General features: G+C 42.4%; 2 protein-coding genes across 3 annotated transcripts in view; one reads left to right on the forward strand and one right to left on the reverse strand.

Annotated features, from left to right (window-relative positions):
- The window catches only part of YARS1 (tyrosyl-tRNA synthetase 1), a 60,930-nt gene extending 48,275 nt beyond the window's left edge, over nucleotides 1–12,655 (forward strand). For both annotated transcript variants that reach the window (XM_075853114.1, XM_075853113.1), the window contains exons 7-14: nucleotides 1,977–2,069; nucleotides 5,251–5,386; nucleotides 5,472–5,557; nucleotides 5,723–5,858; nucleotides 6,168–6,265; nucleotides 11,430–11,623; nucleotides 12,100–12,241; nucleotides 12,348–12,655. In XM_075853114.1, the coding sequence (XP_075709229.1) occupies nucleotides 1,977–2,069; nucleotides 5,251–5,386; nucleotides 5,472–5,557; nucleotides 5,723–5,858; nucleotides 6,168–6,265; nucleotides 11,430–11,623; nucleotides 12,100–12,241; nucleotides 12,348–12,458 (996 nt within the window). In that variant the 3' untranslated portion in view covers nucleotides 12,459–12,655. The remainder of the gene's footprint in view (nucleotides 1–1,976; nucleotides 2,070–5,250; nucleotides 5,387–5,471; nucleotides 5,558–5,722; nucleotides 5,859–6,167; nucleotides 6,266–11,429; nucleotides 11,624–12,099; nucleotides 12,242–12,347) is intronic.
- The window catches only part of NHSL3 (NHS like 3), a 50,620-nt gene continuing 36,979 nt past the window's right edge, over nucleotides 12,258–25,898 (reverse strand). Inside the window, exons 6-7 of the mRNA XM_075853106.1 lie at nucleotides 22,986–25,790; nucleotides 12,258–14,846 (exon numbers count right to left, since the gene is read on the reverse strand). Coding sequence (XP_075709221.1) covers nucleotides 14,842–14,846; nucleotides 22,986–25,790 — 2,810 coding nt within the window. The 3' untranslated portion in view covers nucleotides 12,258–14,841. The remainder of the gene's footprint in view (nucleotides 14,847–22,985; nucleotides 25,791–25,898) is intronic.

Below are 25,898 nucleotides of genomic sequence, written 5' to 3' on the forward strand. Positions count from 1 at the left end.
AGAAGACAGTGGAGCTGGGTAAGATAGAACGAGGTTTAGGGGGCCCCGTTCTAGAGATAGATGCGGTCCTGGAGGTGGGACCCGCACCTATCTGACATTTATGACATATCCTGTGGATATGTTATAAATGTCCTTCATGGAAAACCACTATAAATGCCGCGGTCACTATTAACTACGGCATTTAACTAGTTAAATGGCCTGGAACAGCGCATCACTGTTCCTGGCCGTTAGAGCAGTGTCAGAAGCTGACTCCAGCAGTGTATGGAGCGGGCTCAGCACGTGAGCCCGCTCCATACATCATCCCCTCCCCACTCCATGATGTGCCGACACATCACGGGTCGGGAAGGGGTTAATAAGGAGTGGTCAGGGGGGCCGGCGCTGCCGGATCCCTTGACTGCCGACTATAAGACTATAGTCGCAGGGACTTTTTAGCAAGATTTATTCTTGCTAAAAACTGCGTCTTATAGTCTGAAAAATACTGTACTCGCCTAAACCCGTTCCAATGACGAGTGGAGGAGATCCCTCTGCTCCTCCGGTCTGTGTGGCTCTGTGCAAACGTCACTGCCTCACCCTGTCTGCGCCAAGCTGTGAGCGTACTCCGATACATAGTGAATCGTAGAGCAGGGACCTTACAGCTCCCTGCTCTACCATTGGATTCAACTGTATCTCTGTCCTGAGGAAAAAAAAACGGAGGTTTTTTTTTAGATTAATTGCCCAGCCCTACATACGTGTACGTCAAATTCTGGGAAGTGGTTAAAGGGAACCGGTCATGTCAAGAATCTGATCTGCAGACAGCATAGCAGGAGGAGCTGAGCCAATTGATATATAGTTGTGTATGAAAACATTCAGCATAACCTGTAATTTATTAATTTAAATTCCTGCTAACTCTGGGCTGAGGAGTCCAGTCGGTGGCTCTATTTAGTGATTGACAGCTATTTCATTATTCAGACTGATACAGGGATGACTATCAAAGGTTGAGACTGCCCACTGGACTCTATAGCCCACAGCAAGCAGGGATGAATAAATTACAGGTTCTTCTGAATCTTTTTGCACTAAACTATATATCCATCTGCTTCTGCTCTACAACATTCTTCCTGCAGATAGGACAGCATGTTAAAGGGGCTTTCCACAGGATATGTCATAAATGTCAGATAGATGTGGGTCCCACCTCTGGAACCCGCACCTATCTCTAGAACGGAGCCCCCCTAAACCCCGCTCTACTGCTCTGTTTTGTGGCTGAATCGTTTGATTCCCGACCATGAATTACGGAAATCGTGTAGCTCGCTGAGCTACGCTGTTTCCATAAGTCCCATAGAACTGAATGGTAGTTATGGAAACAGCATAGCTCCCATGCTACGCTGCTTCCATAACTGCCATTCACTACTATGGGAGTTATGGAAACAGCGTAGCTCAGTGAGCTACGCTGTTTACGTAATTCCTGGTCGGAAATCACGCTTCAGCCACAAAACAGAGCGGTAGAACGGGGTTTAGGGGGCCCCGTTCTAGAGATAGGTGCGGTTTCCAGAGGTGGGACCCACATCTATCTGACATTTATGACATATTCTGTGGATATGTCATAAATGTCTCTGATGGGACAGGTTCCCTTTAATGGTAAAATACTGTATTCACTGAAGCCTAGGTCCATGGCTTGTAGACAGCTATGCATTGCATGTGGTCTGTGCGTTGGTGTTAGTGATGTGAGCTGAAATCCAGTGGTGATGGGTGAAAGCAAAAGTATTATCTTGTGGCATATAATGGTGTAAGTCTGTATTGTGCTGAATGCCGGCTATCGATTTAAAAAATAAAATAAATAACCTCTGAGTAGACAGCACCTCATTCATAAAGGTTTCATCTGAAATTATAGCACTTTATTAACATTATGGAAATATGCTCTCTATCTGCAATACCAAAGTATATGACGATGACATCAGGTTTACTTTACTTTTTACATAGATTTTCTTTTTTCTCCCATCTAGTACCTTCCAGCTCTGGGTTACACAAAGCGCATCCACATGATGAATCCTATGGTTCCTGGACTTACAGGTGGCAAGATGAGCTCATCTGAAGAGGTATTGGTGGAAATCTAGATTTACAGGCAGGTCACACATGGGTGTTTAGTAATTTGCTGATGCTCCACTCGGGACTCCAGCACTCATCCTGACGTCACTGTCTAGATATAGACAGTGAATTCAGTTTTCCCGGGGCCGGAGTCCCGGGACAGAGCCTTCTATAGCGCTCTGCCCCGGGCCGGAGTCCCGGGACAGAGCCTTCTATAGCGCTCTGCCCTGGGACTCCAACGCTGTGGAAGCTCCTGATTTCACTGTCCATATATGGACAGTGATGTCGGGAGCTCCCACGAGGTATGCGTTTAAAGATTACCTGTGGCGGATGCCATACAGTGGCATCCGTCATCCATAGGCTCCCATGTTAAAAAACGTATCATGTGTGGTATACATTTTTTTCTGCGGGATCCCTCAGGATGGAATGGTCTACTACGCTAATCCATCCTTCAAAAAAAAAAAACGGCGTATACCAGCCCGACGGAGGCCAAAATAACACATCTCCGTCGGGATAATGGATCCCTATGGGCACATTTTATCTAGTACGTCCGGAGTTTTCACCGACGTACAAGATTAACGTAATACCTTAACGTGATGTAAATGGGGCCTAACTCCGCTCTCCCAACCACAGTAAACTATTTGTTTTGTTTTTCTTTTAGCATTCACCATGCGTACTGTCAATGTGCAACACTTTCTCTCAAACTCATCTCTGATAGACGTTGCCTCTAACAATTCTTGTGTCAAAGTTTGTCTCTCTAATAACAATTTCTTCAACCTATTACATTTACTTTGTTTAACTAAGTCATTGTCAGGAAAAATCATCCAGGCACACCTGTATTCACAGCTTCAGATGTCTCCTTTCCATCAAGGCTTATGGTTTTACCGCGAATTGCTGCAGTTTTGCGATGCATTTTTGTTACCCTGCGATATGTTCAGCTGAAGCACATGGTTTCAATGCGCTTCACCTGTTCAAGACGTTCGGCCATAAACCGCGATACAAAACTGCAGCAATTCACTGTGCAACCGCATTCATCTGCTACGTTTACGGGAACCCCAGATCAATTGCGTAAACAAGCAATTAATCAGTAATCTAGTTAAGAAAATATAGGAGGATTCCTCCAGCTCACCAGTATGTATGTGCAGATTTGTACTGCGCACGGATCCACTTGGCGGCACACGGTACAAACACAGCAGAAACGGAAGAATTTGATCCAGTGCTGTTTCGCTAAAAGGAAGCAATATTCCAACTTTATTTCTGCCAAGAAATGTCTGAAATAAAGTTGTAATATTGCTTCCTATTAACAAAACAGCGCTGGATCAAATTCTTCAGTTTCTTCAGTAATCTAATTACAGATGGAAATAATCAATAAAACAATAATTGGTGGTATATAAGGTGATGATCAGCAGATTATAAAAGTCAATGGCGAAATACCAATCAGAAATACACAATAAGATGATTACTCAAATAATAGCAAATATGTAGCCGTAAGAAAACGACAAACAAGTAAAGATGTTACACAGTAGAGGTAAAAGTATACACCGCTTAGAGGCCTGCAGCTTCCAAAACATCAGAACCCTGATCCAATATAGAGGAGTATCTGGCAAGCAGCAACTGCGAAGAGATATACCAGGCGCACAAATGTTGCTTTTGCCCGTGGGTGAGGTGGTAAACGACATTAGGCTATGCCAGTGTTTATCACTGGCTAATGTCATTCTAAGTGAGGTTCACACAACTTACAAGATGCCAGCACTGGTCATGTATTTTCAGCATTATAAATAATGTATTTTGGACAAACTTCAGGATTGAAAAAATACCAAAAAAGATGTTCTGGGAAATTGACCTTCACAAACCCGATTATGTGTAAACCAGAAGTAGCAGGTCCCACACTTGCTGATTGTTGAGGCTTACTACCGACCTTGCTGTTCATTCTTCTATCTCCCTGGGCGCAACAACTACAGACTAAAATGGTGTCTATCCCACTACGCCAGGTGTAAGGCAACCTGCTGTCAATATTAAATAACTTCCTGATAAACCTGCAATGTCATACAAGTCGGTTTTGTCCCTTTTTTTTTTTATTTTTTAAGACATTTTTTTCCCCCTAAATGTAATAAACAGCATCTATTTGATCACAACTGGAATGTTTCAGAAGAACCACTCGTCCCTAAAATAAAATATCTAATCTTTAAAGTGAAATACACTTTAAACCGATAGGCGGAAGGTGTCTATTACAAGTAAATTTGTAGGTGCTTTGTATGCCCACAGTACAGCCCCCTGATCTGGATTCTGAGAACCACACACGGCTAGCAGCTGGATAAGCAAGATTCTGTCTGAAAGCCTCTCCTCATTCACTGACAGCTAGCAGGGCTGATGATGATTCCTTCACACTTTTTTGCCCAGCTAACGAATTTATTTGGAAAAAGGGGACCGCACGTAGCCCCCAAATTTTAGTTGGTAGGAGCTGTATAGTGGGTGCACCTTACATTTACTTGTTGAACCCTGATGCACTTTAATAAAACATGTCATCACATACTACAAAATGACTTGTTTTTTCAATGTACTATCATGGTAAATTGTTCTTTATGACACATCATATTTCCAAGTACACATCTAATAAAGTTTGCCATTTAAACTTATCTGATTCTTTTGCTTCCGTAAGAAATTATTATTGGTCCAAAGGTTCATTGTTGGCCTCTGACAATAAAATCTGTCTATAGTTGGTTTTTTATTGCATTCCTTTAGGCTGTGTTCACATGCTGAGGTTGTATCAAGTCTTCCACTGCAGTTTTACAAAAAAAAACACAAACCATCTGCAACGTGTGAACACAGCCCTAGGGCTCATGCACACGACAGCCGCATGCCCCCCGCAAATTGCTGGACGTGCAAATGGCCGCGGCCATTATTTTCAATGAGCCCGGACCGCAGAACACGGCCGTAATAAGACAGGTCCGTTCTTTTTGCGGTGTGGGCTCCCGGGCCGTGCACGGACCGTAAAAACTACGGTCGTGTGCATGGCCCCATAGAAATGAATGGGGCCGCAATTCTCCCGTGGATTTTCGCGGGAATTGCGGCCGCAAAAGCACGTTCGTGTGCATGGGGCCTTAGAGTTTGCACTGCATTAACAGGTTCGCCACTTCACACTGTTTAGAAGTTTGATTTGACGTGTTTCTTGCTTTTTACCTGATGTTTTAGGAATCAAAGATCGATCTTCTAGACTCTCCTTCAGATGTGAAAAAGAAGCTGAAGAAAGCTTTTTGCGAGCCAGGAAATATAGAGAATAATGGTGTATTAAGTTTTGTCAGGCATGTCCTGTTCCCTCTCAAGTCTGGTGAGTCCGCATATAATTTATAAGTGTAATTTCACATTTGACCTGTCATGGAACTCTTAACATCGGATTTGCTCTTGTTTTTCAGAGTTTGTTATTCTTCGTGATGAAAAGTATGGTGGGAATAAAACCTACACAGACTTCGATGCATTGGAAAAAGACTTTTCTGAACAGGTAAGAATGTGATTGTAATATTCCCCTAAAGACTAGTATCTTGTCATGCATTGTGTTTACCTAAGGTGTATCCACACCATAATGACCAGTGGAAAGACAAGACAATACTTTATGTAAGATGGATTCTTTTGGGAGTTATTATACTTTTATTTACGACTCCTACAGAATGTTCATCCCGGAGATCTGAAAGCCTCATTGGAGAAAGCGCTCAATAAATTGCTAGACCCAATAAGAGAGAAATTCAACAGCCCAGAGTTGAAGAAATTAAGTAATGAGGCCTATCCAGATCCCACAAAGCAGAGTGAGTGCTGTTTCCATGATCTTTTCTTCTTATGGCAATACCACATCTACCTGTTTCACCTGTTATGCTCCACAACCTATTTGTTTTCGGGGAAAAAAATTAATAACCAAGATCTATATTTTTCACCAATTTAGTATGCGACAAAGTTACATTTCCATATAGCAATGACCACCAATCTCCCAGGATCTTCGCTGTGGACAAAGGAGAGTCTAATATTATTGTATACCCATCCCTCTACCAGGTGTTCCGAAGAAGAAGGCTTCTGAAGACAACCATTTACACTGTCGTTTTGGTTTTTTTCCTACATAGAGACGGCGCCTAAAGCTCAAAATAAAAGCACTGGCCCAGAGGAGGTTATTCCCTCTCTACTGGATCTGCGAGTTGGGAAGGTGCTGACTCTGAGCAGGGTAAGAATATTTACGCATATTGTGGTGATTCTAAGGATCCACACTGATCAAGCAGAGGCATAATACATGAAGGTAAAAAAAAACTGTCAGCAGGATAGGTGATAAGTGTCTGATCGCTGGGACATCAATCTCGTGTCTATCTCCGACAGTCCAATAAAGTTGAATGTAGCGGCAGCGCACATGTCCAGCCATAGCTCTATTTAAATGGGGGATACGGGACTCTTGTGATTGTTGGGGCCCCCAGGGATCAGACACTTATCCCCTATCCACAGGATAGGGGATAAGTGTCATTCATGAAAAAACCCCTTTGAATAAAAGTATGGCTTGTCTGGTTGTAACTGGCTATTGTTGAGAAACTTTTCAACTATTCCTTCTAAAATAAATGGAAATCCCACTTTTATTTGATTGCACTTTTAACCCCTTGGTGACACGTACGATTACGTTGCTGTCGCCAAGGTCTTAAGGCAACACAACATAACTATACGTTGTGTTGCTGGTGCGGGCTCAGAAGCATAATTCAGCATAATAAGCATAAGCATAATACAGCTGACACCCTGCTGTATGGCCAGGACCGGAGCTAGCCTCCAATCTGGCTGATTAACCCCTTAAATGCAGTGCTCAAAAGCGAGCGCTGCATCTATGGGGTTTACCAGCAGATCGGAACCCAGCGATGCAATGTCTGCCAAGCAGAGCTCAGCAGCTGAGCCTGTGACATCAGCCGCAGGTGTCAGTAGTATGTTACAACTGACACCCTGCTGTAACTGCAGGAAACGGAGCTAGCGCCGATCCCTGCCATTAACTCCTTAGATGCTGCAATCACAAGCGTTCGCGGTATCTTAAGTGGTTTGAAGCCGATCGGCATCATTGCAATGTGATCGCAGGTGTGCCGATTGTTGCTATGGCAACCGGAGGCCTAATAATGGCCCCTGGTCTGCCACATATGGAAGCCTATTAGGCCCCAACCGGAGGCGGGGCCCAATAGGCTTGCTGTCAGTGAATAACTGACAGCTCTAATGCATTGCACTACGTGGGTAATGCAATGTATTAAAGATCAGAGCTGCAGGCCTTCAAGTCCCCTAGTGGGACAAAAGAAAAAGTTAATAATGTTGGATAAAAGTTTAAAAATAAAAGCTTCAAGTTAAAAAATAGAAACACTGCTTTTTTTTCCTATAATAGGTCTTTTATTATAGGGAAAAAATGAAACGGTTAAAAAAAAGTACACATATTTGGTATCACCGCATTCATAACGACCAAAACTATAATGTTATTTTTCCCGCACGGTGAACACCGCAAAAAGATAAATAAAAATACAATGGCAGAATCGCTATTTTTTGGTCACCACACCTCACAAAACAGAATAAAAAGTGATCAAAAAGTTGCATGTACCCCAAAATAGTACCAATAAAAACTACAACCCGTCCCGCAAAATAACAAGCCCTTACACAGCTTTTTTGACTGGTAAATAAAAAAGTTATGGCTCTCAGGATACGCAAAAAATAAATTTGATAAAAAAGTGATTTTATTGCTCAAACGCTGCAAAACTTAAAAAACTATATACATATGGTATCGCCGTAATCGTATCGACCTGTAGAATAAAGTAAAATGTCATTTATAGCCCACGGTGAACACTGTAAAAAAAACAAGAATAAAAAACAATTGTCAGAATTGATGGTTTTTGGTCACCTTGCTTGCTAAAAAATGGAATAAAAAGTGATCAAAAATTTGCACGTACCCCAAAATGGTACCAATAAAAACTACAGATTGTCCCGCAACAAAAAAGCCCTCACAGAGCTCTGGTGAATAAAAAATTGAAGTTTTGTGTCTCAGAATATGGCGACGCAAAATGTGCAGAGCACGTCAAAAGCAGATAAGATCGGGCACCATTTATCAGTACGACACTTGCCACACATCTGCAGATTATTATTTATTTACTGCATTATTGTACCCCCTTATTATTCCCTGATGTTCTCCGCACAGATTACATATGCCCCCAATTTATCAACTGAAACACCAGCAAAACTCCAAACAGAACTACCACCACGCTAACTCTGCGATCCAAAAGCCACCCTTCTGAGCCCTACAGTGTGCCCAAACAGCAGTTTACGTCCAAATATGTGGCATCGCCATACTCGGGAGAACCCGCTTAACAATTTGAGGTATTTGTCTTCAGTGGCACAAACTGGGCAAAACTTGTGCACTAATATAGCATATCAGTGGAAAATTGCAATTTTTACTTTGCACCATTCGCTGCACATTCATTTCTAATGAAGAAACACGTGCGGTCAAATTGCTCACTACACCCCTTAATATGCCCTACCTGGGGGTAGTTTCCAAAATAGGGGTTACTACTTGGGGATTTGTTTTACTATTTGACCTCAGAGCCCTGCAATTGTGGGCCAACGCTGTGAAAATCACTAAAATAGTCCTCAAATGCTCATGGTGCTCTTCAATTCTGAGTCCTGTCATTTGTACAGGCAAATGACAAATGTCTTGAGAGGTGTAGTTTCTAAAATGGGGTCACTTCTTGGGGGCTTCCACTGTACTCTTGTACCTCAGGGTTTAGCAAATGCGACATGGCGCCCAAAAATCAAATCAGCAAAATCTGCATGACTAATAGCGCTCCTGTCTTTTTGAGCCCTGCCGTGTATCCAAACAGCAGTTTACGACCACATGTGAGGTATTGCCGTACTGCTTTACAAATGTTGGGGTGCTTTTTCTCCTTTTATCCCTTGTGGAAATTAAAAAAATTCAACATTTTAGTGTAAAAAATTGGGATATTCATTTTCACGGCCTAATTCCACTAAATTCAGCAAAAAAACCTGTGGGGTCTAAATGCTTACTATACCCCTCGATAAATTCCTTGAGGACTTTAGTTTCTGAAGTGGGGTCGCTTTTGGGGGGTTTCCACTGTTTTGGTCCCACAGGGGCCTTGCAACCGTGACATGGCGCTGCAAACCATTCCAGCAAAATTTGAGCTCCAAAAGCCAAATAACGCTCCTTCCCTTCTAAGCTCTTCCGTGGGTACGAACAGTAATTTATGTCTACACATAGGATATTGCCATGCTCAGGAGAAACTGCATTACAAATATTGGGCTGCTTTTTCTTTAGCGCTTGTGAAAATGAAAAAAAAAATCTGAGCTAAAACTAAATTTTATGGGAAAAAAAATGTAGATTTTCATTTTCACGGCCTACTTCCAATTAATTCTGAAAAAAATCTGTGGCATCAAAATGCTCACTATACACCTAGACAAATTCCATAATGGGTCAATAGGAGGTCACTTTTGGGGGGTTTCCACTGTTTTTGTCCCTCAGGGGCTTTGCAAATGCAACATGGTGCCTGAGAACCATTCCAGCTAAATTTGAGCTCCAAAAGCCAAATGGCGCTCCTTCCATTTTGAGGGCTGCCCTGTGTTCAAACATAAGTTTATGACCACATATGGGGTATTTCCGTAATTGGGAGAAATTGCTTTACATTTGTTACGGTGCTTTTTCTCCTTTATTCCTTGTAAAAATGAAAAATTTTATGTTTTATTGGAACAAATGTAGATTTTCATTTTTACGACTTAATTCAAAGAAATTTAGCAAAAACACTGTGGGGTCAAAATGCTAACTATACCCCTAGATTAATTCCTTGGGGTGTCGTTTCCAAAATGGTGTCTTTTTGAGGGGTTTTCCTATGTTGTGGCATCACAAGACCTTTTCAAACCTGACACGGTGCTTAAAATATTTTCTAATAGAATGGAGGCCTGAAAATCCACTAGGTGCTCCTTTGCTTCGGAGGCCTGTGTTTCAGTCCATAAGCGCACTAGGGCCACATGTGGGGTATTTCTAAACTGCAGAATCTGGGCAATAAGTATTGATTGAGTTGCGTTTCTCTGGTCAAACCTTCTGTGTTACAGATGATTCCGAATGAATTTCGGCAAAAAAACTTTAATTTGTAAATTTCACCTCCACCTCATTTAATTCCTGTAAAACGCCCACTTTCTGAATGCCATTTTGAATACTTTGAGGGGTGTTGTTTTTAAAATGGTGATTTACGGGAACTTTCTAATATATTAGGCACTCAGTCACTTTAGAAATGAACTGGTCCCTAAAACAATTGCCTTTTTGAAGATTTCTTGAAAATGTGAGAAATTGCTGCGAAAGTTCCAAGCCTCGCAATGGCCTAGACAGATAAAAGGACGTTCAAAAAACGATGCAAATATAAAAGTAGACATATGGGAAATGTGAAATAGTAACTATTTTGTGTGGTATTACTTACTATCTGTCTTACAAGCAGATACATTTAAAATTTTGAAAAATGCTAATTTTTTAAAAATTTACTCTAAATTTGTATTTTTCACAAATATTGAATTTATCAATCAAATTTTTTCACTAACAGACTACAATATGTCACGAGAAAACAATCTCAATCGCTTGGATAAGTAAAAGCATTATTACCACATAAAGTGATGCTTCAGATTTGAAAAAATAGGCTGTTTCCTGAAGGCTAAAACAGGCTGTGTCTCCAAGGGGTTAATGGCTGCCTGAGTTAATATTTAAGGCCCAATTCACATTGCGTTTGTGCTACCGCCGATACGTTTTGAAAGACTAAAAAAGTATTTCAACTATAATGGGTCAAACGTAGGCCAAAATAGCATCTGTTTGGTCTATGTTTGTCATGGCTTACATTGGGATACTGTTTCGCTGAAAAGCGTAGTCTGCTACGCTATTCTGTACTTAAAAAAAGAAAAAAAGCGACGTAACGTTTTTTTTAGCTTTGATCTAAAATGGATGACATATGCAAACGTCATGCTATACTTTTGTATCAGTTTACATACAGTATTTTTTTGGGGGTTTTTTTTTCTGTTACTGTTCTCTTTAAAAAAAAAAAAAAAAGATACATTTTTTTTTAGGGAAAAAACTGACAGAAATGTATACTGACGTATGAGTATTACGCTAAACGTACACGCTATAAAAAAGACAAACAGAAAATGGTACACATTTGTATAAGTTTTCAATGGTCCACTTTTTATTAAAAAAACATATACGCTCGGCGGATAGCACAAACGCGATGTGAATTGGGCCGTACAGCCTCAATCCTACTGCAGTAGATCTGTCTGTTATTGAAGTCTTTACACAACAGGGTGTGTTGTGTTTATTACAACTTCTGTTTGCTTTGCAGCACCCAGATGCAGACACGTTGTATGTGGAAACTGTAGATGTGGGTGAAGAGAGTCCACGTACCGTGGTTAGTGGATTAGTGAAGTATGTGCCCTCAGAAGAGCTGTTGGGTCGCTCCATTGTTGTCCTGTGTAACCTAAAGCCTCAGAAGATGCGTGGAGTGGAGTCTCAAGGCATGCTGCTTTGTGCTTCTATGTGAGTACATGAACTGTTTATCAGATTTTGTGTAAGTTTCAAAAGGGAAACTAACTCAGTCGACTGTCTAGTTTTTTTGCTTATAAATCTACTCCGTGAATATACTTTGCAAAACAAATTAGTCATTTACCGCCATTGCTGCAAGAGAACAAACCGCTGGCTGGCTGTCTTTGTGCCTTGCGGAGGTTTGTTCTGTGTCTCTATGACCGCACATGAAAGTACTCGGCTGTAATGCAAATTATGCCAATAAGGAACAAAAACTAATATTTAAAGAATAAAAAAATCTTTATATTCAGGTTTGAGAGATATCTATCTATCTATGTGTGGTTTTGGTATGTGTATAGGTCTGGTAAGTTCAGATCACGCGTAATGTATAATACCCACACTACACCACTGGGCATCTTCCGGTAAAGGCTGTGGCACTTAAAGCGATTACTATAGCTCTGGTATAACCGTATTCTATTTATCCCTCTTAGAGAAGGAGATAATAAACGGGTAGAACCTCTGGACCCTCCTGCCGAATGTGCTCCTGGAGAGCGAGTTTATGTTGAGGGATATGAGAGCGGAGAACCTGATGCAGAGCTCAAACCTAAGAAGAAAGTCTTTGAAAAGTTACAGGTACTTTCTCTCTTCATTCCATATTTGTGCACTTTATTCACAATCCTCCATCAAACACATTGAGATCCTCGGCTTGTGCCACAACACTTTCTCTTTCTCTCTGCAGGCGGACTTTAAAATCTCGGAGGATTTGTTTGCTCAGTGGAAAGAAAATAATTTTCTGACTAGGCTGGGGCCTGTGACCTGTAAAACTCTACGTGGGGGAAGTATTAGTTGATTGCACACGTCTTATTCCATCCAGTGGCTTATCTATCATCATTTAACTCTTTGTGAGAAGATAAAGATGATCTGTCCTGCTATTTCTATAAATAGGTGCATGTGACTGGGGCCTCATCTGCACACATCATTCCTGCCCGCCTGCTCTTAATAAACCATTGTATACTGTCAAATCAAATAAAGACTTATCCCATTTAATCTTGCTTTGATTTCTTATGCATCCTAGAAAACAACACCGATTTGGTAACAGCATTTATAAAAAGATTATACAGATTTTCAATCAAAAGCATATGACAAATATATATATATTTCAACTAAAAGCAAAACCGCATTTTGGTCTCTAATGTAAGGACTAGGCCCCGAGAAGTCTATATTTATACAAAATCAACAGTTTGTTCTAACAGAAAGAGTTACACGTAATAGTTACAACCTTCCTTGTGCTTATTTAATCCTGCAGACTTTTTGGAACATTCTTCAATTGATGTAGTGACTAAGGCCCTGTTCACACAGCTGAATTTTTGCACGGGATTGCGCCGCAAAATTCTGCATCCTATTAATTTCAATGGGAGTCAGACATTTCTTTTTCTCATGAAACAGAAACTTCCTGCTCGATCTTCGGGCAGGTTCCGACCGAACCTCCTATTGAAGTTAATGGGAGGAGTAATCTTCCTGCCGACAGCAGGAATAAGGATTTTAATGCTGGACCCGGCCTGCAAATTCTGCTGTGTGAACAGAGCCTAAGGCTGGTTGAGAACATCACTCCTTAAGGTTAAATACAGTATCCCATTAAACAAAACATTCCTATATATTAGAACACCAAAAGAAAAAGATTGTATTTGTATGTGCTTATAGATCTGTCAGCAAAAGACACATTTTTTTTCTTTTTTTAACTAAAAGCTGTATGTTTTATACAGTATATAGGTAATAAAGGCAGTTTGATAGGCTTTAAGGCAGTGCAGTGATTTGTATTTAACCTATCCCCTCAGGGAAGCAACATTCTGTGCACCATGAACATTAAAGGCAAGACCCAGCCGTGTCCGCCATGTGCCCACAGAGCCTCTGGTTCTATGCAGTAAATCAATAGTGTAATTAGCTTGTCACAATCCAGCCGATCAGCGGACATAAATACAGGGCTTCTGTTGCTCTCCATGTCATTGCACGTGACTATTGTGCACTTTGTGGATTGTCTGTTGAAGTTAGTGTATTTCATATCAGCAAAACCTAGATATTACAAGTGATCTCTGCATTAGCGCTCTGCTTATTTTAGGATATTTACCAAGTGTGAATGTGCTTTGAAACTTTAACACCGAACCATAAGGTGCGTATTCTAATCCGTAACACACATGGGTTAAGTTATTTGAATAAGGCTGGGTTCACACTTTGCATATTTGTTGCGTTTTTTTGTTTTGGTAGGTGAACTCGCGTCTCTCAATGGGAGTTCATTAACCAAAACAATAAAACGCATGTTAAAAATTCAACAAAAACGCACATTGTGCACCCAGCCTAAAGGATAGACATGCCAATTGAAGGTTTTATCTGATAATGATCTTTCGTGTTTCCAGAACATACACAGATTTCTGCTTGTTATGACAAGCATGGCATGAAGGGTGCAGTAGGTGGTAAGGCTGCTTCCCTATAGTGGTCTACGTAAGAATTACTACTCATTTATTATTTCCATCCCCACCTTGCTCCATTGTGTGCTTGCTAGATTAGACTGTGGATTCAGTAGTTAATGTGACTGCTATGGCATGCTAGTTTATAATAAGATCATTTGCAATATTACTAAGCACAAGTAGAAACTCCTAAAATATATCATTTCAATTCAGGTAACGAAGAAAAGATCTTCATTTCCAAAGTGTCAGTTAGCAGGAATGACTCCAAGTGTAGAGAGTAGTTGGAATACCACAGGATTACAAGGTAGCTGCAGCATTATAGAAAGAAGTGCTGATTTCTAACATTACATTGTGCAGAATTCTAAGCTTAACAGCATTTGAAGACCTTCAAACCTAATAAAAACAGCAGGAAGGACATATTTATGTTTACACCTATAATCATTTCCTAACTGCTCCAGCAGATCAGTTTTAAATAAAATTTACACCAGAATAATATCCAAAGGTGCTGTACCGTAGGTTGCCACCATAGTGTAGGATCCTGGCTTTCCACCAGAGGGTGCTCCACTTAAAGTTCCTGAAGCTGAACCAATACAGTAGTTAAAAGATAATAAAGTAACAAGTCATAAAAGTGAAAATCAACACCTGTTGTTGCTTTAAGACTATATATACACAGTTAAGGCAATTGTTGTGAGTCCAGCAGTTTCTGGGGGTCTGGTGGAGCATCGAAGGATCCCTGAGACCGCAGAATCCTGGATATTCCTTGTGACAGGTTTAGGCTGAAAGAAAGAAAGAACACTTATTTAGCTGTACATTTTATCAAAGGCTGTAAAGTTGGCGATTTAAAGTGTATTTTGCATTTACAGTTCTTCCCAAACCTTCCAACTCTTACAGGCTTCAGGTATGTGACTTAGCCTTTTCAGCAATAAGAATTTTACAGTAGGCCTATAACCTGCAAACTTGGGTCTGAAAGGGCACTAAGCGGCTTCGTGCCTCCCTTTGTCAATATCACTTATTTTGCTTTTCCTGCCTCCCTGGACTACCAATGAAATATGGATCTGAATCACTTGTTAAATTGAAGTTTGGAAAGCTGTTGTTTTCTGTACAAGATCTCATAAGCTTCCACTTAACAAGTCCATGAAGGGGTTAGTCGGTGAACTCTTTTCAGATCTATTGGTTATGTGTGGTAGCATTGCAAGTTTGGATTATTACGATTTTTTTTTGATTTTTTTTAAGGCACCATTACATTGATTTAAAACGTTAAAAGGAGTTTTCCCATAAGGGACATTTATGGCATATCCACAGGATATAGGAGAAGTCAGCATGACAACCAAATGAATGTCTAGAGGAGAAGGCAAAATATCCCAGTGAAGGATGGTGCATGCAGCACAAATGTCCCAGACCCAGAGGGACCGCTTGCACAGAGTAGATAGGACTACAGCACTCAAATATCCAAAAGGTATTGGTCTTTATTCACCAAACAATAAAAACTGCAACGTTTCAACCCCTGTTGGGTCTTTATCAAGCTTGATAAAGACCCAACGGGTTGAAACGTTGCAGTTTTTATTGTTTGGTGAATAAAGACCAATACCTTTTGGATATTTGAGTGCTGCAGTCCTTCTATCTACCATATCCACAGAATATGTCATAAATGTCAGAAAGATGCGGGTCCCAACTCTGAGACCCACGCCTATCTCTAGAACCTAAACTCCATTCTACTTCTCTGTGTTGTGGCTGAATCATGTGATCTCCGACCATGAAAAAGAAAACCGCGTAGCTCGCTGCGCCACGCTGTTTTTGTAACTCCCAGCCATGTAGTCAGGAAGTGGCCGGGAAGCAGCGGGAGAGAAAAAGGTAGAACAGGTGGGACCTGCATCTATATGACATATCATGTGGATATGTCCTAAATGTCCCTCATGGGAAAACCCCTTTAACCCCTTAACGCTCCAGGACATACTATTATGTCATGGTAAGTGCATCGTTCGCGCTCCATGACATAATAGTATGTCATGGAGTAAACACGGCGCCGTTCGCGCGGGGCGCGTGCATGAGCTGTGATAGCTGCTGTTTCCGACAGCAGACTATCACTGCTCAATGTGCCGGGACCGATCGCGGTGGTCCCCGCAGATTTAACCCCTCAGAAGCCGCGTTCAATAGCGATCGCGGCTTCTTAGGGGTTAATCCGCCATCGCCGGCCTGCTACACGATAGCGGCCGGCGATGGTGACTATGGCAACCGGACACCAAAAAATGGCGTCCGGCTATGCCATAGACGGAAGCCTAGTGGGTCCTGACAGAGTCAGGACCCACTATGCTTGCTGTCAGTGAGTAGCTGACAGTTCTAATACACTGCACTACGCATGTAGTGCAGTGTATTAGAATAGCGATCAGGGCCTCCTGCCCTCAAGTCCCCTAATGGGACAAAGTAAAAAAGTTAAAAAAAAGTTAAAAAAAGTTGTGTAAAAATAAGAAAATAAAAGTTTTAAAAGTAATAAAAGTAAAAATCCCCCTTTTTCCCTTGTCAGTCTTTATTATTAAAATAAATAAACAAATAAACTATACATAATTGGTATTGCCGCGTCCGTAACGGCCTGAACTACAAAATTATTTCGTTATTTATCCCGCGCGGTGAACGCCGTAAAAAAAATAAATAATAAACCGCACCACAATCACAATTGTTTGGTCACTTCACCTCCCAAAAAATGGAATAAAAAGAGATCAAAAAGTCGCATGTACCGAAAAATGGTACTGATCGAAACTACAGTTCGTTACGCAAAAAATAAGTCCTCGCACGGCTTTTTTGAAGGAAAAATAAAAACGTTCTGGCTCTTACAACATGGTAACACAAAAAGTGAATGATTGTTTACAAAACGTATTTTATTGTGCAAACGCCATAAGACATAAAAAAACTATAAACATCTGGTATCGCCGTAATCGTATCGCCCCGCAGAATGAAGTGAATGTGTCATTTATAGCGCACGGTGAACGCTGTGAAAAAAATAGAACAAAAAAACAATAGTAGAATTGCGGTTTTTTAGTCACCGCGCCACATAAAAATAGAATAAAGACTGATCAAAAAGTCGCATGCATGACATGAAAACTGCAATGGATTCCTCAAGGTCTCTAGTTTCCAAATTGGGGTCACTTTTGGGGGTTTTCCACTGTTTTGGCACCACAAGACCTCTTCAAACCGGACATGGTGCCTAATAAAAAAGAGGGCTCAAAATCCACTAGGTGCTCCTTTGCTTCGGAGGCCGCTGCTTCAGTCCATTACCGGCCCGAGGGCCACGTGTGGGATATTTCTCTAAACTGCAGAATCTGGGCAATACGTATTAAGTTGCGTTTCTCTGATAAATCCTTTTGTGTTATAAAAAAAATGGTATAAAGAGGATTTTCTGACAAAAAAAAAAAAGTAAATGTCACCTCTACTTTGCTCTAAATTTCTGTGAAACACCTAAAGGGTTCATAAATTTTCTATATGCTGTTGTGAATACTTTGAGGGGTCTAGTTTCTAAAATGGGGTGTTTGATAGGGGTTTCTAATATATGGGCCCCTCAAAGCAACTTCAGAACTGAACTGGAACCTAAAAAAATAAATAAATGAGGCAATACTTCGCTTCTCACATTATACTGATAATGAGTCGTGCCCACCCCGAGATGACCCCATTTTGACCGTTTGTATAAACGGAGACCCCTATTAGACCGTTTCAGTGCCCGGTTTTCCCAAGCATACACCCCCGAGAAGTGTATTTCTATTGATGAGTCCCTGGTACATTTTAAAGCGAGGGTTCAATTCCGCCAGTACCTGCCGGGTAAGAGGGCAAGGTATGGCGTGAAGATGTATAAGCTGTGCGAGAGTGCATCAGGGTATACCTACAGGTTTAGGATATATGAAGGAAAGGCCACCCCCAAACCAGACTGCATCCTGGACTACAATAGGTACATGGGAGGGAAGGACTTGTCAAATCAAGTCCTGAAGCCCTACAGCGCCATGCGGTGTGGTATAAGAAGCTGGCCGGGCACATCATACAGATAGCTTTGTACAATGCGTACGTGCTACGTCGATGTGCAGGCCAGAGGGGAACTTTCCTGGAATTTCAAGATCTAATCTTTAGGGACCAGGAAGGGGGGGCACCCAGTACTTCTGGAAGCGAGGCCACACGCATCGTACCAGGGCAACACTTTCCAAGAGAAGTTCCCCAAACCGGTGGAAAGGGAAAGAGTCAAAAGAGGTGCAGAGTCTGCTATAAGAGGGGGATAAGGAAGAACACAATATACCAATGTGACACGTGTCCCGAAAAAACAGGGCTCTGTATAAAAGATTGTTTTAAAATGTATCATACATCCCTTGATTTTTAATTTACCCTGATGCACTCCGCACAGCTTACCCCCCTCATCTTTCCCTTCTGAGCCCTGCTGTGTGCCCAGGCAGCTGATAACAGCCACATGTAGGGTATTGCCGTACCCAGGAGAACACACACTACAATTTAAGGGGTGTATATCTCCGGTGGCGCATGCTGGGCACACTATATCGGACACTGACATGCCATATATATATATATAAAATTGCAAATCTCACTCTGCACCATCTGCTGCGCATTATCTTTTACACAGTACCTGTGGGGTCAAAATGCTCACTACACCTCTAGATGAATGTCTTAAGAGGTGTAGTTTTTAAAATGGGGTCACTTCTCGGGGGTTTCAACTCTACTGGTACCTCAGGGGCTTCTGCATACATGACTTAGCACCAGAAAAGCTCCAGTAGGCCAAATGGTGGTCCTTTCCTTCTGAGCCCTCCCATGGGCCCAAACGGCAGTTTATCACCACAAATGGGGTATTGCCGCACTAAGGACAAATTGGGCAACAAAATGGGGTATGTTTTTCCCTGTGAAAATAAGAAATTTTGATCAAAAATTACATCTTATTGGAAAAAATCTTTTTTTTCATTTCACAGCCCAATTCAAATAGGTGCTGTGAAAAAACTGTGCGGTCAAAATGATAACAAAAACCATAAATTAATTCCTTGAGGGGTGTAGTTTCCAAAATGGGGTCACTTCTGGTGGGTTTCCATTGTTTTGATACCTCAACACCTCTTCAAACCTGGCATGCTGCCTAAAATATATTCTAATAAAAAAGAGGCCTTAAAATGCACTAGGTGCTTCTTTGCTTCTAGGGCTTGTGTTTTAGTCCACGAGCGCAGTAGGGCCACATGTGGGACATTTATAAAAACTGCAGAATTTGGACAATACATATTTAGTAGTATTTCTCTGGTAAAACCTTCTGTGTTACAGAAAAAAAATTAATAAATTTGAAATTCAGCAGAAAAAAATGAAATTTGCAAATTTCATTTCCACTTTGCTTTAATTCCTGTGAAATGCCTGAAGGGTTAAAAAACTTTCTATATGCTGTTTTGAATACTTTGAGGGGTCTAGTTTTTAAAATGGGGTGTTTTATGGGGGTTTCTAATACATAGGCCCCTCAAATCCACTTCAGAACTGAACCGGTACCTTCAAAAAAAGGCTTTTGAAATTTTCTTAAGAATATGAGAAATTGCTGTTTATGTTCTAAGCCTTGCAACGTCCAAGAATTATAAAATAATGTTCAAAAAACGATGCCAATCTTAAGTAGACATATGGGAAATGTGAACTAGTAACTATTTTGGGTGGTATAACCGTCTGTTTTTCAAGCAGATGCATTTAAATTCTGAAAAATGCTATTTTTTGTAAATTTTCTCTAAATTTTGCAATTTTTCACAAATAAAGACTGAATATATCGACCAAATTTTACCACGAACATGAAGCCCAAAGTGTCACGAGAAAACAATCTCAGAATCGCTTGGATAGGTTTAAGCATTCCGACGTTATTACCACATAAAGTGAAATATGTCAGATTTGAAAAATGGGCTCTGAGCCTTAAGGCCCAAACTAGGCTGCGTCCTTAAGGGGTTAAGGGATTATTGTTGCAGAGAACTTTTCCTGTGTGAGATAACGGTTTCACAATTTATTCAGATATGACTACAAAGCTACATTCAAGGTATGTAGAGCACTGCCGTTTCTAAAGTTCTAATCCGGAGTTCCAAAAAAGGCAAATATTAAACCAAATTTTGTTTTGTGTGATGAAGCTATTCCACGCATCAGACTACCAAGAAAATAAAGACCTAATTTCTGTCTTGAGAGAGCTAATGTCGCAAATACGCAAATAGAAAAAAAAGGAATAGCCAAATAGGTTCAAATGGGCGAAATTTAGCCTAGAACAACACCACCATGTCTGTAAAGTTGCAAATGGAGGAGCCTTGAAGAACAGTTAGGGTTAGTGGACACGACATTTTTTTGCAGAGCCGAAAATTAATTTGCAGATTTTGAAATGCAATCTTTTTTGAGGCATTTTTTTGATACTGCCCAAAGAAACACGTGCAAAATAAACGCTCCAAACGAACAGCGCAGTTTTTTTTCTGCCCCCTATTGTTTGCAATGGAGGTTAGAGGCAGAAACTGCTCCAAGACAGGGCATGACACTTTTTTTCCCGCCTTGAGCGGTCAAAAACTGCTGGGGAAAACAAACGCCTCTACCTCCCATTGAAATCAATCAATGGATGGAGATTTTGGGTGTGTTTTTGTGATTCAGACACAATTTCCTCATCAAAATCAGCGCCAAAAAAAACAACTAGGCCTTCTAAGAAATAATCTGTTATGGCACAGTCAATATATAGACTAATTTCTTGTGAATTTATTGATACACTGTTGAAAAAAAAAAAAAAGATCTTTCCAAAAATTTATACAAATACATAAAGTCAAGTTTTTTTGCAGATTTTCTTCCAGGTTTTTTCTGTATTTTGCTGCATTTATTTTACTTTCTACCTTTTCTTTATAACCCTTCCTCTACCAGCTACTAAGGAGCCATCCACACAGCATTATTAATAGAAGGGCTGATGTGACTTTAGTGGTTTAGTAGCTTTAAACATACAAAGCTCCATTTTGATCCCATCAGACCATATAAAAAAAGAGGAGAAGCAGAACCTTATTTACCCCATACATAAATGTCTGAATGAGAAAAGTTCTATCAACTAGCAAGATAATCCAATTCACACTCGGCAACAGAGATGCAAATGACCATAACAATTTTCAAGGTCATCATGATAATCTAGATGTGGTTATACACCGCTCCGTAATCAGAAAACTGGAGAAGTGTCACCTTGAAAGCTACTGCGAATTCCAGTTAGGTATTTTTTAAAATAACTATGTTTACCATTTTAAAATAACGTATATTAGTAAGGCGGGATTCACACAACAGGGTTTCCCGGCCGGGTGCCGGCCGTTCATAAATCGGCCGGCACCTGGCTGCATTAGCAATAATAGACCCCTAATGGGGCTATTTACACGACCAAATTTTTGACGGCCGGGAAAACCGGCCGTCAAAAAATGGGACATGCCCTATTTTCGGCCGGGTGCCCGGCCGCCCGGCTCCCATAGAAGTCTATGGGGCCGGGTAATACACGGCCATCACCGGAATGTGTCCCGAGTGATGGCCGGGTCACTCGCGCTCTCTCTCCTCCTCACAGTGCAGAGTGCATGTGAGGAGGAGGAGGAGGTTCTTTTTTTGCTCCCTGTAGGAGTCGGAATCCCCAATCCCCGGCCGGGGATTGGGGATTCCGCTACAGGAGAAGTGCGTGACTACACTGTCCATATATGGACACAGCGAAGTCACTCACTTCTGCAGCAGATTCCCCGACTCTATGGCCGGGGATGCCGCTACAGGAGAAGTGAATGACTACACTGTCCATATATGGACACAGCGAAGTCACGCACTTCTGCAGCGGAATCCCCGACTCTATGGCCGGGGATGCCGCTACAGGAGAAGTGAGTGACTACACTGTCCATATATGGACACAGCGAAGTCACTCACTTCTGCCACGGAATCCCCGACTCTATGGCCGGGGATTCCGCTACAGGAGAAGTGAGTGACTACACTGCCCATATATGGACACTGTGACGTCACTCACTTCTGAAGCGGAATTCCCGACCTGTGGCAGGGAATTCCTCTTCAGGAGAAGTCAGTGACTACACTGTCCATATATGGACATTGAAGTCAGTGACTTCTCCTGGAAGGGGGGGGGATGGGTGCAACCTACAGGGGGCTGTGTGGCATCGCCTGCAGGGGGCTGTGTGGCATCGCCTGCAGGGGGCTGTGTGGCATCGCCTGCAGGGGGCTGTGTGGCATCGCCTGCAGGGGGCTGTGTGGCATCGCCTGCAGGGGGCTGGGTGGCATCGCCTGCAGGGGGCTGGGTGGCATCGCCTGCAGGGGGCTGTGTGGCATCGCCTGCAGGGGGCTGTGTGGCATCGCCTGCAGGGGGCTGTGTGGCATCGCCTGCAGGGGGCAGGGTGGCATCGCCTGCAGGGGGCAGGGTGGCATCGCCTGCAGGGTGGCATCGCCTGCAGGGGGCAGGGTGGCATCGCCGGCAGGGTGGCATCGCCTGCAGGGGGCAGGGTGGCGTCAGCTACAGGGGGCAGGGTGGCATTACCTACCAGGGGGGCTGTGGCATTATCTACAAAGGGCTGTGTGTGGCAACAAATTTAAATGAAATTCATCCGATTTTAAAACGGACAGGGAAAAAAAACGGATGCAAATCGGCCGGTAAAAACGGCAACTCGGCCCGGAACGGATGCAAACCGGCCGGGAAAATCGGCCAAAAACAGCCAATTTTCCCGGCCGACACTCGGACCCTGTCGTGTGAATGAGGCCTAAATGCGATGGAGCATGGCACAATTTTTGTATGAAATAAGATGTATACAGAAAAAAAAATGGAGGCCCCCATACACCTAAATGGGAGCCCTATTAGAGCTACATACAAAAATGGAGTCATATTGAGGCAAAAAACTGGATTAAACATTTAAATAAAAATTGCGTTTTGCAATTCAAATTACCTTGTTCCGTGTGGCTTTTTTGTGATTGGTCATGGCCTGCCTGGGTCCCAGATGCAATAGTGGAAGGCACTAATCCTGGGTCTCTTGGTGAGAACACACTGCCATTTGTGCTGCCTGTAGAGTTTGAAGGGGTTGTGGGAGTCCGAGGTATCCCAACTGAAGGTTTACGTGCCACAGGAGGAGGAATCTTGCTTGGTTTCCTCTGTAGTGGGGGTTTTTCATCTGGACTTCGAGGACCTCCATGTGCTTTCAGTTCTGCTACTAGGTCTTTCTTCAGTGATGATTCTGCATTTTGTGATGTAGGAGGGTCAAATACAAATTTCTTTGAACCCCGGGAAAATACAAAGCTAGCAGCAGAGGCTGGTGATCGGTGTGTAGAAGGGGACTCGGGTGGTTTCTGTGGAGAAACAGGCGGTGCAGTTGGGCTTTCTGCTGGGGATGAATCAGACCCCTGAGAAGATCTGTGGGACAAGGATTTGCGAACAGGTTTTTGAGGTGCAGGAAGCCCAGATAGTGGTTGAGAGTATGGACTCTGTGGAACCCTAGCCTGTATAGATCGCAAGCGAACCATCTGCAGTAAGGATGGGGTTACTATAGGCAAATTAGCATCTTCATTTTGTGCGACTACAATGCTCTGACGGGTTGCTGATTCTTTCTTAGAACCTGGTGCGCTGACTGGCTTCCATGTACTTGTCATGGGAGGGAGTGAACTTACTGCTTTTGAAAGAACTGCACTAGTAGCAGCAACAGATGACGGCACCTTAGGAACAGATGATTCCACAGTAGTTGATGGCACGGTGGTTACAGAGGATGCAGTGATATTTTTATGCTCCATAGTGGTTAGTGGTTGATTTCCAGTGGATTGTTGTGGCACGGTAACATCAAGTATTTCTTTGGGCTCACTGCTTAGAGTTGCGGTTGCTTTAAGTTGTGCCTTATACATTATAGACGCATCTCCATTAGTAAATGAAGTATCTAAAGAAACCGGAGGCACCATAGCAGGTTCTGTAGAGGGAGGCACAATAGAGTTTGTGTTCTCTGTGGCTAAAGGAGGCACAGAATCCGAATTATTCTCTATTTCAAGTGCATGCTCAGCTGTATCTGAAGGCTTTGTTGAAATTAAAGGCACCAATTCAGGTTGAAGAGCTGAAACAACATTTAAAGATTGCTTATTGTTTGATGTTGACACAGGCATTTCTGTTTTCGGCACATCTGATTTGTCATTGGTGCGGTCACTAACCGGTTCTGTACTTGCATGTTCAGTTACAGATCCAGCAGACGGTGGTGGGGGCAAACACAGCTCCTCTTCAGGAGGAGGAAAATCTGCCATGGATAAGTCCTGAACGTCAGAAGTCTCTGGAGGAGGGGGAGGCCACGAGGATCCTTTCTTTGCAGTCTCTTCTATTACTGATGGTACAGTATCGGTATCTGACTCTGATTTTCTGGTAGGAGGGGGTGTGGGATGATGAGTTGGTGGTGATGGTGGAGGAGTTACTGTTGTCACAACAAGTTCTACTGCACTGGTGGGTGGTGGGCAAAAAGGTGCAGGCACACTTGGGTGTGGAGGAATCTGGACTTGTCCCTCTTGGTCACCTATAGAAGAACCAGCTCTTGGAGGACTGGCGAGGAGGGGGGAATTGTTCTCAACTGGAGATGTAGAGTTCACAGACAAGTTTGCTGCTGATTTAAGACTAGATCTCTCTGGTTTTGGTGGCGTTTTCCTACGAGAACCTGGAGAATCCAGCAGAGATCTGACAGGCATTGTTGGTGTCCCACTCTGGCTGGAGTAGCCACTGGATGGAGACATGGTTCTATCTGACCGACTAGGAGAATTGTGCTTTGGTCCAGCCAAAGATGGTAAAAAAACATCATTATCTGATGAAACTTTTTCTGTTCTTAGAACCCAAGGGTCTCTGCCATGGTTCGCCTTCATTGTGGGTTTTTTGTCTGGCCTGGGGGGAAGACCCATTTCTTTCTGCTGCTGCAATGAGTAGGTACGTTTAGGCGGTGGAGGAGCTTTTTTGCATTTTCGCAATGAAACACTCCGCACAGAAGAGCGGCCGCTGCATAGGCTTGCAGCATCTGAACCATCTTGTGTTCCAGTGCTGGGAGCAGGAGATGTTCTACCAGTGCTCAATCCAGACTTCTCATTTGCTTCTAAAGTATCATCACCACCTCTAGAGGAAATAGTGGAAGAGTCTGATACTATTGTCTCTGTAGATTGTGATTGGCTCCAAGTATCACTAGAGGAAGACATACCCCTCCCCCTATGCAATGAGCCACGAATTGAGGCTGGACTAGCTGTGGCAAGACTGCATCTGCTTAATGTTCGAACACTGGACCGACTCAAGGCAACCACATCAACTAGCGGAGGAAGGACTGCATTTGGTATGATCTTGGACATGTATGTAGCTTGGGGAGATATGGACATGACAGGACTTAAAGTGTCACTCCGAGAGGAGTATGTCGTCATTCCAGGGACAGCCAGAGACTTTGGTCGCAGAGCCAGAGGTGATAGTTTAGAACCAGATTTCCAACCAATGCAGCTGTCATCTTGATATATCTTGTCTAAGTGTCGTTGTAAAACCGCTTCGGTCTGCTCGAGAACAGCCAAGGAGATGTGAGCTCCACCATGTGGCACTGAAGCTGGTTTTCCATCTACTGTAGGGATCACAACAAATTCTGCCTCCTGTCCTTGAACCCCGTTTGCTACTGGAATTTCAGAAGACTTCTTTTCAATTAACCGACCATCTTCTCTGCGAAACACATCATGGATGCCACGACGTGTGGAAGAGGGATGAAATCCTTCAAAAGAAGAAGAGAATGCAACAAATTAAACTTTTTTTATTTTTTACTTGGCAACTCGAAATGACACACTCCATTCACAATCAATACAGTGTGTGTGTGTGTGTG

Source organism: Rhinoderma darwinii, chromosome 2 (genome assembly GCF_050947455.1).
Source record: "Rhinoderma darwinii isolate aRhiDar2 chromosome 2, aRhiDar2.hap1, whole genome shotgun sequence".
NCBI classification, from domain to species: Eukaryota; Metazoa; Chordata; class Amphibia; order Anura; family Rhinodermatidae; genus Rhinoderma; species Rhinoderma darwinii.